Raw genomic sequence first — 20,627 nt, 5'->3', positions numbered from 1 at the left:
TTAGTGACACTTAGATAAAATATTTGGCACATCTGTTTCCTAGAGACGCCCTAATACTGCTGCCTAGTCTGTACTTGCAAACCTTTAATGCAAGCTTAGGGAAGCCAAAAGCGAGGTGGCATGCATAGCCCCAGGTGAAATCTTTTGAAGAGCTGGCAGAATATTAATTGCTGGGTTTTGAATATGCATACTGAAGCCTATTTAAAGAAGGAGTGCTACGTATTTCAAAAGCCACTGGTAAAATTTCATCCCTAGAAGCTGCACATTTTGTGGGAGTTCCATTTTTTCCATTTTTCAGCAAATATAAACAGCCAAAGAGCCGTGCTCTGGATGTCAAGATGAACAGCAGTAGTTACAGCTATCATAGCAGCGATTCACTGTTTAGCAACAGTACCAGTGTTCAAACCAGCGTTGACTCTAATGAAAATTTCCTTTCTGTTAATCGTGGTCCCACGATGATTAAATCTTGTATAAGCTTTGGTAATGCCACCTTAGAAGGAAGCAGGTAACTTGACATATGTATTTATGCTTTGTGTGTAATACTGTTTGTTTATTTTAATTTATGTGTGTATAGTAAGTATAATTAACAGAGTTATTTTTTGAAAATTTTCTGCTATCACTTAGGTTGGAAATGCTGCAGCAGATTGCAAACAGAATTCAGCGGGACAGCCGAAGCTGTGAGGACAAACTGATACTTGCCCGGAATGCTCTGCAGGCTGTAAGTCAGCTGCTGATTTTACTTGTCCATGTTCATACAATTGCTGCAGTATTGTAGCTACTTAAAAAAAAGAAAAAACAAAGCACAGTAGTTAGGATTTTTGAATACATAATTAGTAATTGATGCTTTTGTTTTTGTTGTACTGTTATCATTCATTTAGCATTTCTTCAAGAAATTACCAAAAATTGCCTAGAATGAGTTCTGTTAGTTAAAGCTCTTTGCAATTACTTTACAATTAGAAAAAAAGTTTTACAAAAGCTTTTAGATATTTTACAGTTCATCTCTCTTTTACTAGCTGCAAGGCTCAACGGCTTTCTTTTATTTATTCAGGACACCAAACGACTAGAATCGGGGCTTCAGTTTCAGCATGAAGCAGAAATAGCTGGGTATCTTCTTGAATCTGAGAACCTTCTCCGCCAGCAAGTGATTGATGCCCAAATTCTTATTGATGGAAAGTACTATCAGGCAGACCAGCTTGTACAGAGGTACTTTACAACGTATTTATATAAATAAATTAATTATCAAATTTAGACTATGGACATTTTAAAATCATGTGTGTGGATAAACTTCGGTCTATGACTTAGTACCCAAATAATAGTTGCTGGGTATGATTGTGGGCACATTGCCCGCAAACAAAAGATGAGAACCTGTTTGTTCATCTCTGAAAATAAAGTCACTCACCGGAACGTGATTTAAACCCTTGTGTTATCTGATATCTGCGTGTAAAGATGTTAGCTTATTTTGTTGCAGCTAAAATGGATTCAGAATTCACAGTCTTTGATTTTAAAAATAGAGGTGAGATTTCTGGTGATAGCTGTAGGTGTCTTAGCAGGAGGGGTAACATTAGCTTATGTATGTTTGTTCAGTCCTAGCAGAAAGATACAATTAAGCAGTGTAATGTAATTCTATGAAGAAATGGCTTCACAGTTTGTTGGGATTTGTTCTGGATTGTGTGAGGTGTAGCAGCTATTTAGCAGTGAACTGTGAGTGTTTGACCTGTTACAACATGTTGTGACTTGCAGACTTTCTGCTTTGCTGAATTCTTCCCTGGTACTGTGTATGGTGCATGCTAATGCTGCTGATTTTCTGGGTTATTGTCTGCTTTCTGCATTTACTATCTATTAATAGAAGACAAAGGTGTCATAGCCAGCTTATTTATGAATGTTCAAATACAACTAAAAGTGTAAAAGATTATTGGGATTCATACTACTATTCAGTTCAGCATGATAAAACTATATAAACGTTCATGGAAAATATTTTGTTTTTATTTACTTTCTTAAATTTTATTTTAATAGGGTTGCAAAACTTCGTGATGAACTGATGGCCATCCGAACAGAATGTTCTTCTTTATACAGCAAGGGACATGCACTGACAGCAGAACAGACAAAGTTGATGATATCAGGAATAACTGAAAGCTTAAACTCAGGATTTACAACAAACCTAACTCCTGAATTAAATGCTGCAATGACTCAAGGTTTAACACCTAGTTTGACTTCTTCCAGTTTGACATCTGGCCTCTCATCAGGTCTTACTTCCAGGTTGACACCAGCCATGACTCCTGCTTACACACCAGGCATCCCACCGCGGTTAATTCAGAGCTATGTAACAGGAGTAGATGGTGGAACTCTGCAAACACTCAAACTTACGCAAATCAGAAAACCTCTTATGAAATCAGCTTTTGTGGACCAGAATTTAACAGAAGAAGAAGTGAACATGAAATTTGTCCAGGACCTATTGAACTGGGTAGAAGAAATGCAGGTAGCAATCTTAACAGAAACATCTGCTTCTAATTACTGCATTTACTGCTTGTAGATCATGGCTAACTTTTCCTTCTTCTTTGTAAGGTGCAACTAGATCGAGTGGAATGGGGTTCAGATTTACCAAGTGTTGAGAGCCATTTAGAAAATCACAAAAATGTTCACAAAGCTATTGAGGAGTTTGAAGCCAGCCTTAAAGAAGCGAAAATCAGTGAGGTATGGCACCATACTCCTCATTTCCTCAGTTACTTGCTTGCTGAGTGATTCATAACATAATGTTGAATTATAGAGTTGTGCTTGGGTTTTACTTACTTGTGCTCCTGATCTCTAGATGACATATCGTGAAATCAGGAGATCTAGTGGTTGAAAATGACTTACCATGTCTAACTGTTTCCTTGTCTTTTGACCTCATATACCAAATGCAGATCCAAATGACTGCCCCTCTGAAACTCAGTTATGCGGAAAAATTGCACAAACTGGAAAGTCAGTATTCAAAACTCTTGGTAAGTTTGTCATACTTCTTTGATGTTCAGCTTTTCAGTGTACATATCATCTGTGAAAAGAGCTGAGTTTTAAATTCTGATTTTTTTTTTCTTTTTAATAAAGAACACATCAAGAAATCAGGAAAGGCATCTAGATACTCTTCACGATTTTGTGTCTCGTGCTACTAGAGAGCTGATATGGCTGAATGAAAAAGAAGAGGAGGAGGTTGCATATGACTGGAGTGAAAGAAACCCCAATATAACAAGAAAAAAGGAATACCATGCAGTATGTATTGCCAGTATAATCCAGAGAGAAAAGTTAAGTCGTCTTTAACAATTAAACAAATTTCTAAAATTTTGTTTTGCTTTTTTTTTTTGTCTGAAAAAAGGAATTAATGAGAGAACTTGATCAAAAAGAAGAAGTTATTAAGTCAGTACAAGAAATAGCTGAACAGTTACTTCTTGAAAATCACCCAGCCAGGCTAACCATTGAGGTAAGTTAGTTTAAAGAAACACACAAAAAAGAAAGCAATTTTGTGATTTTAGTGTAGATTTTGTGATTTAATAGATTGTAGTGAGAAAGAAGGGAAGCACTTGCAGGATATTAAGCAACCAGATCCCAATAATGAGGACTTTATTTCTTGTTCAGTGTCTCTACTGTATTCCCATCTTCCAGTTTCCAAAACTTGTAAGCATTTCTGTAAGATGATGGTTATGTTTTACATTATGTAGATCAAGTCCCACTGAATTCTAAAATTCAGACTTCAGAAATTGATCTGTACAGATATTTCTCCTGCTGGGCATGCAGCTTCCACAGCCACTGATGCAAATTGCCGTGGCAGGCTGAGGGCACAGAACAGTCCTTACGTGGTTTCCATTCTGTTGGACTGAAAGGAGTTTCAGCAGGGCATTTCTAGTTACTTATTGTGTATATTGCTTCCTATTATGGTTTAAACTTGGTTTCATAAATTCTGTCAGTTAAGTTATGAAATTTATTTGGATATTAAAAAATCTGACCGGATGTTTAAATTACCACAGATTTGAATCAGACTCTAGGTAAACTGTTCACAGAAAATTTATTGTAGCTGTTGTAGGGTCATAACAAGTTTCCAAGGGAGAGTTCTGAATGTTTTCCTTATAGATTTCCAAGAAAAAAAATACAGAGAGTGGGTAGTAAAAATAGAAATAAAACAAACAAACAAACAAACAAAAAAAGCCAACAAAGCAGTTTTATTATAAATAATGAAAAAACAGAGAGGATAGATTTTTATAATTCTTCAGCTCAGTGAATTCACAAATTTGCTGCTGCGTACATTGGAAATAGATGAAGAAAATTCCTCCTCACTGTTTTTACCTAGAATAATAAGCACTTTTTTATTTAACATTTGTATTTACGTTCCTTGAAAGTATATGCTATTATTAATGAGCACTTATCAGTAAAATACACTTAATATATGAATAAATTAAAAATGCATATTATGAAACAAGTCTGTCACAGTGTTGTTACATAGTCTATTTTACAGTGAGGTTGTCCTGGGGAGTGGTAGAAGGTCTGTTCCTGAAGATTTTCAAGGCAAGGCTGGATGAAGCCCTGGGCAGCCTGATCTAGCTGTGAATGTCCCTATTCATTGCAGGGGAGTTGGACTAGATGACCCTTAAAGGTCCCTTCCAACTCTAAGGACTCTGTGATTCCATATACAGTGTGTAATGTCTGCAATAATGCTATACTGGGACATTAAGAGTCCTTAAGGTGATGTCTTCTGTGCAGAAGAATATATGCATTAATGAATCAGTTTGAGATTCATTGAAACCAATGGAAAATCTTTGAATTCCCTGAGAATGGTACTCAACCCCGACTTTCAGCTGCTTTTGTTAAGTCAAGAGTTCCCTCTGCTGGTGAATGTTAGAGCAGTGCCTTGCTGGTGACAGCACCCTGTAGGGTGGCATCATTCAAATAAGGCTGCACAAAATTATATGCTGCACCTGATCTTCCTTTATTATTTTTGTGTACTCAGACTAGAGAAACCTGAGGAAATGTAGGGCTTTGTTTGGCTAAGTCCTGAATGTGCCCAAGGATGGCCCTACCCTCTTGGAGCGAGTTTTCTGGTGTTTCACTATGGAGTAAAGACATGTGTTTTTTTTTCTCACTTCTAATAGGATTTTCTCTCATTGCAGCTTATTATTCTTGAGTAACGACAGTTAGATGCCTGTGTTTGCAATATTATCTTTATGTTTTCTAAATTCTGTTGATATATATATATGTTCTAATTTTCATATCCTTATGTAAAATCTCTCTGTCTCCCTTAAAGGCCTACAGAGCTGCAATGCAGACACAGTGGAGCTGGATTCTTCAGCTCTGTCACTGTGTTGAACAACATTTGAGAGAAAATGCTGCATATTTTGAGGTAAAGAGGTCAATAAAAATGTGAAATCTTTTAAGTTGTGACCACAGTCAAAAAGTTTCATTTTTACTGAAAACACTACGTGTTCTCTCACAGTAGCTATAGAATGGAAATTGAGCATGTACAGTCATGAGATGATGAACCATATCTTCACAGTGTTACCTCTTCTTCATTGTAATTATATCACTTCACAACAGATGTAAATCTGTCTAGTCTTTTTTCATAGTTCCATAACTGCTAGCAGAGAATCTGAGAATGAAGCCATGCTCTGCTCATGTCTGACAGAACTACGGTCAATAAAGCTTTTGTGGATGGATGTAGAGTAGAGGGTTGTTATTGATGGCCAACATAGAACATATCCCAAGTTGTTCTTGCAGGAGCACATGAACAGAAGTGGGACATACAGTAAATAAAAATTATTAGGTTGTTGGAAAATAACCCAGCTGTTTTTCACATCCTAGTTTTTCAGTGATGCCAAAGAGGCCATGGAGTATTTAAAGAATTTGAAAGATGCCATATACCGAAAATACAGTTGTGACAGATCAAGCAGCCTTCATAGGCTGGAAGACCTTGTCCAGGAGTCTATGGTAAGAACTCAGTGATCTTGTTAATGTGAGCTACAGTTAAACAAGATATGTATGGATTATAGATGGATTAAAAAAAAAATAAAATCTTTGCTGTAAAATTATTACTTTAAAGGCAGGGAATAAGAAAATGAGATTCATGGTTTAGAACTTAAGTAATTTTATCTGTCCGTGTCTAATGGTTGTTTTTCTTACCTTTAAATACAATTTAGTGTTTATCTTTGCAGTATCAGATATTGTGGTAAACCAATGACTTCAGAATGATGCTTTGTTCTTGTAAAATGGGTTACATTTAAGAAACCTAGTAAAAGAAGTCAGAAAAGCTTAGCAGGATCGCTGTATTCTGGCCACTTCTTACTATGTTTTCTTTTCTTAACTGTTCTAGGAAGAAAAGGAGCAACTCCTGCAGTATAAGAGCACAGTAGCAGGCCTTGTGGGGAGAGCAAAGGCGATAATTCAGCTGAAGCCAAGGAACCCTGACTGTGTACTGAAAACAACCATCCCAATTAAAGCCATCTGTGACTACAGACAAATTGAGGTTAGAAACTTGAATGTCCTCAAATCAATTACAGATGTGAAAATTCAGCTGAAGTTTCATTAATTACCATCTTCCTGGAGAACACTGGGCTCTAAATATCTTCCACCCTAATGAACAAGAGCAAATCCTTGCGTTGAGCTTTGTTTTGGTTATTCTGTTGCTTATTTAGTGGCACCATTTACAAAAGAGCTTTGTAAAACTATTCTGTAATGCTTAGATCATTAAATTACTACGCTTTTCTTTTAATTCTAGATAACTATTTACAAGGATGATGAGTGTATATTAGCAAACAACTCCCATCGTGCTAAATGGAAAGTCATTAGCCCAAGTGGTAATGAGGCCATGGTTCCATCTGTATGCTTTACAGTTCCTCCACCAAACAAGGAAGCAATAGATACAGCTAACAGGTAAAGGCAAAGTAAAACCTGCTTTAAAATATGTTTAATACAAATATTTTTGTTTCTTTATGTAGAGAAACAACAGTCCTTTGGGTTAGAGCCGAGGAAACAGTTGCTTTAAATCTTTTTTCAATATGAAACTTGGGTTAAACTGCCTTTTTTTTTTTTTCTTTTTCCCTTTTCCTATGTTACTCCAGTATAAAACATGTTTTCTCACCTTAAATTGGACTTTTTTATGCTTCAGGATTGAACAGCAGTTTCAGAACGTTTTGGCCCTTTGGCACGAGTCGCATGTAAACATGAAGAGTGTGGTTTCCTGGCATTACCTAACCAATGAAATTGAAGCAGTTAGAGCTGGCAATGTTGCCTCGGTATGTATTATGTCTACCAAGGGACTTTTAGACATTTACCAGGATATAGGCTACAATTTCTGGAAATACTGTATGATAAATTTACACTTATCCTCATCTTCTGGAAATAGCTGACAGTGCACCACTGTGAAACGTTCTGCCTTGATCTGAGCAGCCTTAACAGACATTACATGAGGAAGGCGGAGAGAGATTGTATCATGAAAATTACCTGTAGCCTTACTATACTAATCTCTCTACTTTCTTATTGTCATTAGAGGGATGGGATCTGTTGAAAGTAATCAAACAGTGATTAAATCTGAATTTTGTTTTGGAAGACTCTACCTTTCTGCATTTATGTTGCAGGTATTTGGGAGGTGATCTTCCCTAGTGAAACCTCCCATTAATTCATTATGCTGCAATTTCTTACTGCGAGTGTTGCATTTAGCCTTTCAAGCTGAAGGCAGTTGAATACTCATTCCTCTCTAATCATTTATTCCATCCTTATATATGTCTGTAATTTGAAATTCTAAATTGATAAATAGGATTAATTTGTCAGATATATAGATCAAAATACTGTTCTGTCTAGCTAAAACAATGTGATATCACCAAATTATATGCTGTTGAATATACAGCATGAATAATATAGGGGTTTGTTATACAGCACTGGTATATATATGTTTTCAAACTGTTGCAGTAATATTTGTAATACCCAAAATGACTTTTTAAATCCACTCTTCCCACCATTGCTGTTGGGGAAAAAGGAACCTGAAATAATAGCAAATGTGATTCCTCTGACTTGCTGGCTGCCTGTTTGTTGCTATGTGACAAAGATGGAGAGACTGTGTCTGATGTAAGATTGGCTTAAGAGCCAGTCACTGGCTTTAAATACAGAAAAGGATTCTATTTTGCATGTAATCTACCGAATGTTCATCTGATACCTGTTAAGTGGATCACAGCCCAGGAATGACAAGCTTTCAGGACCACCATCTTTTAACTTCAACTGCCCTAATAATTGGTTATTAATTCTTTTTGATATGAAGTGTTGCAGACAACTGTGTGAGTGAGGCATCATTGCTGACCATGCCTTGGGTTTATGATCTGTTACAGATAAAAACAATGCTGCCAGGTGAACATCAGCAGGTTCTGAGCAATTTGCAGTCCCGCTTTGATGATTTTGTGGAAGACAGCCAGGAGTCCAAAATCTTTACAAGCTCTGATACTGCACAACTGGAAAGGGAAGTTAATATTTGCAAGCAATACTATCAAGAGCTTCTGAAGTCTGCAGAAAGAGGTAAGATGCCCTTACGTATGAGATTGCAGTTCTTCATAAATTTAAGCTCTAGAGAATTACTGTTGTTGGTATTAATCATGTTTTGTTGTGTTTTTTTTTTGAATAGATAAAGAGCCATTGTTTTAACAGTGTGTACAACTGCACTGTATATAAGATCTAAATCTTTGTTAACTTTGTATTTATTTATTTACATAAAAATATTGAAGTGTTAACGTAGGTGGTACAAAAAAAATGTACCCCCAAGATTTTTTTTTTTTTTCACTCCAGTAAACTGCTCAGTAAGGTTTTCCTTGCTGTTTCTGGTTGTTTGAATACAAACTGACAATTTGGTTAAGTTCGTAACAGAATTAGATCATTTTTAATGCAAGTAAATCATTTGTTTAGCTCCACAGACTGCCCATAGTTACTGTTCTCTCAACTGTTCTAAAATACAACAAGCACAAAAAGCTTAAAATATTTGTTCTGATTTACTGTCAAGTATCTGATGAATTACAGGAATGCAGTAGTTTAAAACCGATTGGTGCATTAGCACAGTTCCCTGTACTTAAGGAACGGCTTGCTGTCCTGTCCCTCTGAAAGAGTAGATTCAAAAAATACTCCCTGACATTTCCTGTAGTATCACACCTGATGTGTCTGACTAAAAGAATCAGGCACTGAATGTGTTAGCACTGTCTGTGTAAGGGAAGAATGATCAATGATGTATGCTAATTTCTGAAGTGTGAGGAGGTGATCTAATGCTAGCTAAAATTCTGAAGCACCTAAAGTGTTTTATAGCCAGAATTCTTACGAAAATTGGTGGCTTTTCAGTTGTTCATAAAAAGTCCTGCAGAATGATGGCTTTTTAAAGACTTTTGAGAGAAGACAGGGAGAAATTGACAAGGTGACTTTGTTTGCTAAAATTTGCCTTGTTTCTTTCAACAGAGGAGCATGAAGAATCTGTTTACAATCTGTACATCTCCGAAGTCAGAAATATCAGGCTCCGGCTGGAGACCTGTGAGGAGAGGTTAATCCGACAGATCCGGACCCCAATGGAAAGAGATGATCTACATGAAAGCGTCTTTAGGATTTCAGAGCAAGAGGTGATACTTTAAGAAAATCTGTATTAAATAGTAAGAGTTACCTAGGAAGTTGAGTATGCATTATATCGATATAGAATAAAAACATTGTCCATCACCTTTCGTTTTACAGAAGCTGAAGAAGGAGCTGGATCGACTGAAGGATGACCTGGGAGTCATTACAGATAAATGCGAAGAGTTCTTCAGTCAGGCTGCTGGTTCACCTTCAGTTCCCACCCTGCGCTCTGAACTCAGTGTTGTTATTCAGAATATGAACCAAGTTTATTCCATGTCTTCCATTTACATAGATAAGTAAGTAGTTGGTCATTTCCCATCACACATACTTTAGTTTGTAGTTTTCTCTTCAAAACAAAGATATTAGTAGGAAAAATATCTGATCAAGGAAAAGAGAGTTAACATGATTTTAACGTTGTGTAAGAGTACTCCACTACATGAAATGACTGACAAACACAGGCATGCTGACTGTTGTTATTATGTGTTACTGTTTTTCAGATTAAAAACTGTGAATTTGGTGCTGAAGAATACTCAAGGTGCAGAATCATTAGTAAAACTCTACGAGACTAAGTTATGTGAAGAAGAGGCAGTAACTGCTGACAAAACCAACATTGAAAATCTGATGGGTACATTAAAGGTAATAGTTGACTTTTCCTGGGCAAAGCAAACAGTAGGAAATAATCCATCTCATAACACTCATTCTGATTAAGCATAAAATGCATAAAAATACATAGTTTATCAAAAGGTGGCTTGTGCATTTGGAGGACAGTGTGTATTAGCACCGATAACTCAGAAAAACCTCTCGAGAGCATTAGGAATTAAATAGTTGTATGTGCATGCTTGTAATTTGGTAATGACTTGCAGTGACTGAACTTCCAAGAGGGTCAGTTATTATTACTGCAGTAAGACTTTTTCTGTCTCTGCAAAAATAATGTGTGCTTAAGGTAACATAAATAAATTACGTGAATGTGGCCTCAACAACTTTCTTGCTGCTGCTGTGGTATGGTAATTGGGATTTCCTATGAAATTTAGCATTTATCTTTGAGGAAGACTAAGACTGAAGGTCGGAATTGTTCATATGTTGCATATAGCTCATTTCAGTATTGCAAATGATAAGTAATGATGAGTAATGGTTTTTTTTGTTGTTGCTAGAGTGACTGGCATCTACCTTTTTTATTTTTTTGAAAGCAGTAATTTATCAGATAAGTATGTTAATTTGCTGGTTGTGTTTGATTCTTTTGTTGCTCAGATCTATTTTGCAGTTCATAGCTAATTAGTTGCTTCAGACCCATTCCAGTGTCTGAGCAACCAGGTGTGTTGGCTCATTCATAGCATTGTAATTTAGGAATAGTTTACAGTTTCTCATTTACTATGTTCTAGCAATGGAGATCTGAAGTAGACGAGAAAAGAGAAGTATTCCATGCCTTAGAGGATGAGCTGCAGAAGGCAAAGATGATCAGCGATCAGATGTTTAAAATCCACAAGGAACGTGATCTTGACTTTGACTGGCATAAGGAAAAAGTTGATCAGTTAGCCGAGAGGTGGCAAAATATTCATTCTCAGATTGAAAATAGGTTAGTATAACTTTCTGTTAAAATCTGTTAATGTTTTCTGCTGCACTTACTGCTTTTTTATGGAAAATAGTAAAAAAAATGGATGTTAATATAGGTTAGCGTAGTTTTCAGCAGTATTTCTAAAACATGCTAAGATCAAGGATTCTTATCTTTTCTATGCTGTTGACGTTACTGTCCATCTTTTCCATGGGAAATACTTCTGCCTATTTAGCACAAAAAGACTAATAGAATATTGAAACTTTATTTAGTTTCTTACAATTTACTGAGATGCAGTAGAGAGAAAGTGTTATGTTTTCTTTCCAAAAAAAAGCCCACAGAAATGGCTTGCTCTCCTATCAAAATGCTGTCAGTTTGTCCATGTAATTAATTCTGACAGGCAAAAGTCATGAGCTGATTCATCAGTTATGATTGGGTTGATGTTTATTTACTTTTAATGACTCAAGTGCTAAGTCTGGAAGCTGTTAGCTTCCATTGTCTTCTGTGATGATTTTGTCATAACTACCAAATTAAAAATTTTTGGCAGCGTGCACATATTTTTCTTTTGGTGTGCAATTGATTTCATGCAGTCTCCGTATACAAATGCAATGCTGCTCTAAATTAACTTAATCTGTATTATTATCATGATGATATTGGAGAATAGTGCTCAAATGCACAACCTTCACAAGTTTAGATACTGCAGGACACACATTTTAGTAATTCTGAAGGAGGTGTCCATACATGACATTTCTAGAATCACTTTTCCCTTCAATCTCTACATTTTTGTCTCCTTTGTGGTATCAAGAAGTTAAAGAAGGCTTTAATACACAGCCTGAATTTATTTCCAGTAAAATCTACTTTAATTTGTCGTTATAAATAACGCGAGTGGGAGCATCAAATACAGTGCTGTTTACTTAAAACTTCACGCAGTAACCTTTCACACTTTTGTCCTCCTTTTCTAAGGGGTGAATATCTACTCAGGTATAATACTGAGATTATTCATTTGAGTTAGCTAACTTAGTTGGCTCTGTTTAGCATTGCTAGAAATTCAAAGACAGATGGGGGAAAAACTGACTGATTTAAAGATGATTGGAAGAGAATGGCTGGCTTTAAATCAACTCAGATTTTTCATCATCTGATACTATGACAGAATTGAAATGATAAAACATTACCTTCACAAGATACTAAAGTTTCCGTATTTCGTCATAAGGCAATCATAAAACAAACGCTGTCCTTGCAGGGCTGTGTTCTGAATAATACATGCTGAATAAGTTAATACTTAGAAACTTCTGATGTAAATAGGACAGATTGTGGTTGTTGCAGCATCTAGTGGTAAACAAACTGCTTTCTGCAAATGTTCACTCTTCTGCTTGCTAACAGCTTGACACTGATGATCATTACATGGAAATTATATACAAATCTTGGCTGATCCTTCCTTACTTTCGTAATTATTAGCATAAAGCTGAATGTGAAGCCTGAGCAATGTTGTAGCCTTTGCTTGCTCTTTTCTTACTCTATTTTTGGCATCTTGAGAACAACGTTACTGCAATTTGAAGTACTTAAAATCATCCTATAAAAAGTTTTGAAGCATGTTTATCCATAAATATGCAGTATTTTGGATTAGTCCTATTTATGCAAAATTTGAAGAACCATGAATGTAGAGTGTCAGTAATTCTCATTAGAATGGAAGCCGACTTCAAGAAATACAGAGTAGTTTTTGTCAGATGAAAAATGTAATTTATAAAGGGACTTAGCCAAGAAGACTGTGTGCTTTAGTGCCTGAGGATGTCTAAAGTCCTTAGTTTTAGAGTAACTGCTGTTGTTTTGTGGGAGGCAGGGTATAGTGAACTGCTACTGAACTCCATCACAGCTTTTTGTCATTTTGATTCAGGTACTCTCACTTAGAATTACTTACGGTTGCAAAGCCATCTATCTGACAGCTTGCTTAGGGATTCCTGTGCTCACAGCATTTCAAGCAATTTAGCTCGCTAATGAAAGATACGTGCCGGTTTTTTTCTAGAGTGGGATTTCTCTTGGGTGTCACTTAAGACAAATGAAAACATTCATCAAGCTTTTCCTAACATTTGAGAAGTTAATTCACTGTTCAGTTAGTGTTATTTTAGGATGCTTATAGCAGAGCTAAGTATGTTTATAAGCAGAGCAGAGCTACAGCCTTTAAAGCTATTTTTGGTTTACTGTTGTACTTCTTGTCTTTCACATTCATTTTCACTCCGGCATTTTTGTAAAATAAAATCAGGTTACGTGACTTAGAAGGTATTAATAAATCTCTGAAGTACTACAAAGATACTTACAATTCACTGGACACTTGGATTCAGCAAGTGGAAGAAACTCAGCGGAAGATTCAAGAAATCCGTCCTGAAAATAGCAAAGCATTGGCTAAACAGCTGAACCAACATAAGGTATGGAAGCCATCTCATTGTAGGAGTGCACTGCTGCAATGACTGAACTCAAATATCAGTTGAACCCAATGGTATCAGTTTTTTCTTGATGTAATAAGCTTATAAATCCCTCAGAGTTTATTGTCAGCATTCCAAATTACCAGCTTCCATGTTCTCCTGTTCACAGTGCAGCTAACATTATTGATATACCACTCACTAATTGTTACTGTTCTATAGTCAGACTAATTTTGGTTCTCTGATGTTCACAAAAATAGCAAATGAAGTGGTATATCCTCCTTTATTTTGAAGTTTGCTCACAAGGTATTAAGCTTGACAGGATTTCCTTCACTTCTGTACTCTATACCAAACAAGGCTGAGACATGGGCTTAAGCATGTAATTACTTTGATCCACTTGAAGTGTACATATTACATGATTTATTGATGTCAGATAAAGTAGCAATAATAATAACAGCAATCATAAGCATCACTTTTTAAAATGAGGATGTGGATTCATATTTTACAGATGCTGGTTTCTGAGATTGAAATGAAACAAAGCAAAATAGACGAATGCCAGAAATATGCAGAACAGTACTCAGCTGCTGTGAAGGTAATAAATACTGATATACTTAGAATCCTCATTTTCTGTCATTATCGTGTGGAATGCTGACCATTTTGTGTATTTTATGTTTTTATAGGACTATGAGTTGCAGACTATGACTTACAGAGCTATGGTTGATTCCCAACAAAAATCTCCAGTGAAACGACGAAGAATGCAAAGCTCATCAGACTTCATTATTCAAGAGGTAAATTGGTTTCTTCTGACAGGAATATTTTCTTCTTGAAAATATTTCTTCTTCGGAAAGTTTTTTCCTTAAAATTGAGTAAATAGAATTATATTATTTACAATTCATTAATGAGTGAATAGAGTAACTCAATCAAGATCTTTTTGTCTGTAGCTAAATGCTGTGACAAATATTCTATTGAGCATTATGCAGAATTTAGATAATTTTAGTGCTACTGTTGAATACAAGTCTGCAGATTATTTAAAAAATCATCTGAGAAATGAGCTTCTGGAAAGCCTGTTAATAATAGTTACCTTTGGACTGAGTCTTGATCACAGTAAACAGGGGAAGCTTTAGTCCTTGCTATAATAAAATGTACTGATTCTGGGTTTCAACTGAGGCAATTCCATCCCTCAGCCTTATATGAATGGGAAATGTGAATCTGTCTCCCAGGTGTTAGAGAGAAATAGTGAATGGCACTACTTGGCTCCTCTTTTAATGTGTTCTTACAGAGAAAAAGAATTACTATTAAGTCAAAACATTATAATCTATTTTTTTTCTGCTTATGGATCTCCTTGTAGATCCCTGTAATTTATTTGTATGAGTGTACCCTGTTGATTGCTTTCAACTGTGCAATGGAAACAAAGACCTTGGAATGGAAATCAGGGTTTTGGAATAAAAATCCATGACTTTCAAACCAAAATCAAGATAGGTTCCAGGGGAGCTATTATTAACTCTTTAAAGGTCAGTTCTAGGAGATGTCTTTTATGTGGCATTCAGTGTGTTTTCCTCTCTCTTGTTGTCTTCCCCATTTGCTTCTCTGCAGTTCATGGATTTACGAACTCGTTATACTGCCTTAGTGACTTTGATGACACAGTACATCAAGTTTGCAGGTGACTCTCTGAAAAGACTGGAAGAGGAAGAGGTAAGTCATCCCCTAAAAACCAACCAAGCAAAAAGAGCAGCTAGGCAAATGAAGAGCAATATGTCTGCTGGACTTATTCACAATGGTAGTAGTAGATACAAATTACTGGAATTCCTTAAATGCTGTGCCTTATGCAGGAATGTCCTATAATTAGTTGTGTCTATATTAAATATAGTCCTAGAGTACAAATGTCAATTATTTTTTACAGAAAAAAGCATAGTTCTTTCTTAAAGGAAAACGCAGTTCTCCTGGCTTTTTCTTCCTGCCATTTCTAGCTTTTGAATGCCTCTGAACAAACTGTTAACACTGAGAGCATGCATCTTTGTCCATCAAAAAGTTATAGAGAATGCAAATGAAAATAGATAACCTGTTTTGATAGATAGCCTTTATAACTGAGAATTTATCCTAACAAATAATACTAACCGTATCATGGATAAAAAGTTGAAGAACAAGAACTGAAACAAGGACCAAGATTCGTGTGAATGCTTGTCAAGAGCTAACAGAGTCTTTTGAACTCCTTTGAGTTTCAGTCTGCTCTGAAACCCCAGAACTTTTTTCCAAAATCAAACGTTCTCCACCCAAATCCTGTCCTACCCCAAGTTCTTCTAAATTTCCGATTATTTCTTTGAAGATAACCTAAGCAGATTCCCAGTCTCACAGTGATTTGCTGAGTTTTTCTTTATGATCAGGGTAGCAAATTAGAACATGAAAAATCCTTTTCAGAGGAAAAATAATGATATTCTTTTCTTGGGATCAAACCTCTGAAATCTGTGATTGTCTCAAGATCTTCTTCCATGACAGTCTTTCTTTCTAACTCTCAGTAATGGCATTAAGATAGCTCAGAATAGAGAAAAATAAGATCACTTGTGATCTCTGTTTAATTCACGTGCTGTCATGCTCAGAACTTACCAGATGAGAGTGAACTCCAGCAACCTGTGAAGTCAGCTGAAGTCTTTGAATGTTTGGGATGTAACGAAGTGGAAAGTACGCCTAATGAAAGCACAGTGGATGTGGAATATATGCAAAAAGATAACTCTCCCAGGAAACCTAAACACACAGAAAATACACAGGAAATTCAGAGAAGAAAATTAGACAGATCTGATAAAAACAAAACTGATAGAACTTTAAAACAGTTTTTAAGTGTCAGTGATCAAGAAAGTAGCGTTAATGGCAACAGAGAATATAAGCTATGTACAGAGCAAGACAGTGTAATGGTGTTTGGTGATCAAAGTAAGGAAGATGATAGAAAAGACTATTTTCTTTCAGCTGAGACCTATGTGAGAGGAAACAATAATCCTGATCAGCAGATTGTTAGTGGAGAGAGACTGAAAATAGAGGGAGAAACAAAGAAGTTATCTGAACTGGATGAAGTACGTGAAAACAAAGAAAGAAAAAAATCAAGAAAAGCACAGAGTGATCCAAATTTAGATACAGAATTGTTGGGAAATGCACAGGAATTAAATACACCATCAGAAATGATTTCTGGAGGAGGGAATTATTTTCCAGAACATAGATTAGGTAAAAAACTTTTGTGTTGGGAAGAGACAGTTAGTGAGAAGAAAATATCACAGGGTAAGATGTATGGCTTGGACACCATAAATATAAAAAGGAAGGAACTGAGTGGAGAGAATGAGTTAGCACAGGATGAGAAATACAAAGATTTATGGCTAGTTGCAGAAATGGAAAGTAAAGATAAAGGTCAAAGCACAGGCATACCTGGAAAAAACACTGAAGTCCAAAAAACATTTTATGAAAACACAGTAAGCAAAATCTCCCTTGAAAAAAGAGAGAAGCCAAAGAAAAAAGACAGTGGTAATGAAGATAAAAGGAGCCCAGCTATAATTAAGGTACCAGAATTTTCATGTGATGCAAATGGCACAAATAGGCAAAATTAAATTAAGAATGATTCTAAACTGATCTAAATCAACAGTTGAATCTCAAATATGTCCAGATCAAATGAGTTAAAGTTGATTGAACATAATTTAAATAATCAGTATTCTAATGATATAATAATTTCTGTGGATTTAAGATGATTTTTGTTTCAGTTTTCATAAATTTATCTATATGTTCATTTGGTATTACTATTTGATTGCCATCCTTTTCTCCACCCAGCTAATGCTCAGCCTTAATCTTAATTAGAAGTAATGGAACCTAACAGAATTTAGTTTGTGTCCATCTACTTTTGTCTGTTTCAAGCATAATACATTAGATTTTATGCCTGTGAGAGTATGTAAAGAGATTGGGTAAAAAAGTCAATGTGTTGTGTTGGCTGGGATCTGTTCAAAATTGTCTATGTGATAGATCAGGGGAAATATAGAGTGAAACTGAAGAAGCTGCCTTTGCATTAGCCTTTTAGGAAATACATATGTCATGTAAAAACAATAAAATAAAATCAGGTAATCTGGTAGATTTGAGCTAAGATAATGTTTTGTTTATTTGAAGATATTGCTGTAATTCCCTTTCAAGCCATGTTTGTGTGATCATAGGAATTAGGTTATGTTCTTACCTCATGTTAGCTCGTGCTTGGTAAATAATACCATGATAGTGCTAATGAAGGTGAGATTTGTATGGTTTCAACTGTATTCCTACTAGTGAATGTAGATCTGCTTATTAGAGCTTGCCTTCACCTGCCAGCATGTGAAGTCTACCATCTCTCTGATTTTCATGAGGATTTTCTTAATTACTATGTTTATGTTCTAACTGTGTCTGTACTGCAGAGCAGCTGTGCTCCTGGTCCCCTGGCAGAGACAGTGAAGGTGTATGGAGCACACTACAGGACATAGATTAATTGGAGAATAGTTCCCTTTCTGGTCATGATGCATCTCGATTCTATCTCTAAATGCTGTTTCTTTCCTTGGAGGCGATTTCCAGATTTCTCTTGTGTTAATTTTGCTTGCGAGCGTAAGAAGCTTCTTCCATCTCACACTGAACTGATCCAAAAGTGGTAGTTTCTCCTTGGGAATTCTTGCACATGGTGTTTATCTCACTGTTTACCTATTTGGAGAAAAAAAATGTATGCAAGCTGTTTGATTCTGCTAACAGCTAAGAGGCATCAGATTGAAGTGAGTGGCTTTAGGACTTCTTCGTTATGTGGATGTCTTTAAGAAGGGTTTCATATTTGGCTAATGGTAACTTCCTGAACATTACTGTATCAAGAGAAGGTGATGGTGGTGGGAACTGCTACCTTCTGGACGTACCATGTATATAAGAGTAAGTATTATCCATTCTGCTTTTCAAAGAGCCTAATGTTCCATATGCCATATAACGCAGCTTCTGTAATAACTTAATTTATTTTTCTACAGATTTTAAGGAATAAGGAGGCATCAGTGCGTGAAGCATATTCAGATCTAATGGCACAGAAAAATAGCACAACTGATGAGAACAGAAAACTCATGGGAAAGGTAAAAGCACTTGAGGAGATGCTGGAGAATGTGAAGAAACAAAAAATCCAAGTGGAACAGGAGCTCCCCAAACTGAGGGAAGCTGCAGAAAATGAACGGAAGAAGCAGCAAAAGGATATGGAAGAGATCTGTCTTCAAAAGACCAAGGCTGAGCAAGAAGCAAAACAGTGTCGTATGGATCTAGAGAACGTTGAGAAAGAGAAAGCAGATGCAAAGCACGAGTTGGAGCGTGTAAAGCAGCTCATTTTTCAGGCAGAGACACAAAGAAATATATTGGAAGAAAATCTTCGAGCTTTTCGAAATCAAATAGAAGAAAGCACCTTTACCAGAAGAAATCTTGAAGAACATTTAAGAAGAAAAGATACTAATCTTCATGATTTAGAGCAGCAAAAAAAAACCCTCATGCAGGAGCTGAAGCAAAAAACAGAAGGAGAGGAGAAACTTATGAAACTGATAAAGCAAATGGAGGAAGATCTTGAGTTTAAAGGGTATCTATCAGAAGTAAACCTGCAAGAAAAAGAGAAGACTGAAACCAAAAGGAAAGTTGTTGAAGGCAGGTACACTGTGACTAGAGAAACTTCCCTGCCAACTTACACAGCTGGGCAAGGCAGCCAGTGTAGGATTGATTCTGAAATTACAAGTTTCCAGAAGAAACAAGAAGCAAGAAAAGTAGAAGAGCTTAAGCATAAGGTGGATGAGCTAATCCTTGCTAACAAAAAAGCTGATAAAACCATAAAAGACCTCAAATATGAACTAAATGAAATCGAGCTTCAGAAATCATCAACAGAAGAAAAGTCTCGTTTATTAAAAGAAAAATTAGATGAAGCCAATAGTGAACTTAAATGCCTAAAAATCAAATTGGAGGAAAAAGACCAAGTAGAGCAAAGCTATCTGCAACAGCTGAAAGAACTTGACAAGCAACTACATAGAACCACAAGTAAAGCTGAAGAGGTAATGCAAGAAGCTATAGATCTTAAGCAAATTAAGATGAACTATCAGGAGGAACTGAAATCTGTTCAGCAGGAAAAGATACAGCTAAAAAGAGAAGTAGAGGAATTAAGTAGATCACAAGCAAAAGCTGAAATCACTATCAAACATTTAAATTCACAAATCAGTTCTCTTCAAAAAGAGACACTGGAAGCTGAACACAGAATGCAGTCATGCAAAGGAGAAGCAAATTATCTTCAAGACCAGTATAAGAAAATTCAGGAGCAATTGCTTCATAAAACAAGAAGAGAAGAAGAAAACCTGCAGGAAATTCAGATGCTAAAGAATGAATTAACCAAGAGCAATCAGATGTCGGAAACATTGAAACGAAAGATAGAGGATCTTAATAAATGGAATACTGAAACAAAACTACGGATGAAGCAAATTCAATCCGAGTCAGAGAAGATGACTTTGGAAAAACAAAGTATTCAGAGGAAAAATGATGCATTAAAAACCCTAGCAGATGGTTTCAAAGAGCAACTGCGTACAACAAATGAACAACTGCACAAACAAACCATAATGGAGCAAGAATTCATATGTAAGATCAAAAGCCTAGAAGATGATCTTGGTAAAACAAAAGACTTAGTTAGTGAATATAAACAGAAATCTGATAAACAAAATGCTTCTGCCCTAACCGCTGACCTAGAGATTAAAAATCTAAATGCCCAAGTGTGTGCTCTAACCACAGAAAAGAGAGTGAATGAGCAGAAAATACAGCTGCAAGAAGTTCATATACAAGAGCTAAGTAGTAAACTAAAAAAATTACAGGATGAACTGCATCAGAAGACTCTGGATGAACAAATGGCACGCAAGAAAATGATTCTGTTTCAGGAAGAGTCAATCAAATTTAAGCACTCGGCAGAGGAATTTAGGAAAAAAGTAGAAAAATTACTGGAATCTCATAGCATCACAGAAAAGGACATTTCTGGCATAAAATTAGAGTGTGTTGCTCTTCAACAGGAAAAACATTTGGCTGAGGAAAGCATCATGCTG

General features: G+C 36.0%; 1 protein-coding gene across 38 annotated transcripts in view; it reads left to right on the top strand.

The window, feature by feature from the left end:
• DST (dystonin) overlaps positions 1-20,627 on the top strand; it is a 293,719-nt gene that overhangs the window by 153,357 nt on the left and 119,735 nt on the right. For 22 of the 38 annotated variants that reach the window (XM_048936431.1, XM_048936429.1, XM_048936433.1 and 19 more), the window contains 22 exons: positions 625-718; positions 1,049-1,203; positions 2,014-2,476; positions 2,563-2,691; positions 2,901-2,978; positions 3,082-3,243; positions 3,347-3,451; positions 5,267-5,362; positions 5,821-5,946; positions 6,329-6,481; positions 6,734-6,888; positions 7,124-7,250; positions 8,337-8,520; positions 9,442-9,599; positions 9,709-9,887; positions 10,089-10,227; positions 10,971-11,164; positions 13,398-13,560; positions 14,063-14,146; positions 14,235-14,342; positions 15,148-15,246; positions 16,149-17,093. In XM_048936431.1, the coding sequence (XP_048792388.1) occupies positions 625-718; positions 1,049-1,203; positions 2,014-2,476; positions 2,563-2,691; positions 2,901-2,978; positions 3,082-3,243; positions 3,347-3,451; positions 5,267-5,362; positions 5,821-5,946; positions 6,329-6,481; positions 6,734-6,888; positions 7,124-7,250; positions 8,337-8,520; positions 9,442-9,599; positions 9,709-9,887; positions 10,089-10,227; positions 10,971-11,164; positions 13,398-13,560; positions 14,063-14,146; positions 14,235-14,342; positions 15,148-15,246; positions 16,149-17,093 (4,096 nt within the window). The remainder of the gene's footprint in view (positions 1-624; positions 719-1,048; positions 1,204-2,013; positions 2,477-2,562; positions 2,692-2,900; positions 2,979-3,081; positions 3,244-3,346; positions 3,452-5,266; positions 5,363-5,820; positions 5,947-6,328; positions 6,482-6,733; positions 6,889-7,123; positions 7,251-8,336; positions 8,521-9,441; positions 9,600-9,708; positions 9,888-10,088; positions 10,228-10,970; positions 11,165-13,397; positions 13,561-14,062; positions 14,147-14,234; positions 14,343-15,147; positions 15,247-16,148; positions 17,094-20,627) is intronic. The other 16 variants (XM_048936442.1, XM_048936449.1, XM_048936436.1 and 13 more) reach the window with 1 other exon arrangement.

The sequence above is a fragment of the Lagopus muta genome, chromosome 2, assembly GCF_023343835.1.
Source record: "Lagopus muta isolate bLagMut1 chromosome 2, bLagMut1 primary, whole genome shotgun sequence".
Classification (NCBI taxonomy): domain Eukaryota; kingdom Metazoa; phylum Chordata; class Aves; order Galliformes; family Phasianidae; genus Lagopus; species Lagopus muta.
Note: the sequence above shows the minus strand (reverse complement) of the source record. Positions and strands in the feature narration are given on the sequence as shown.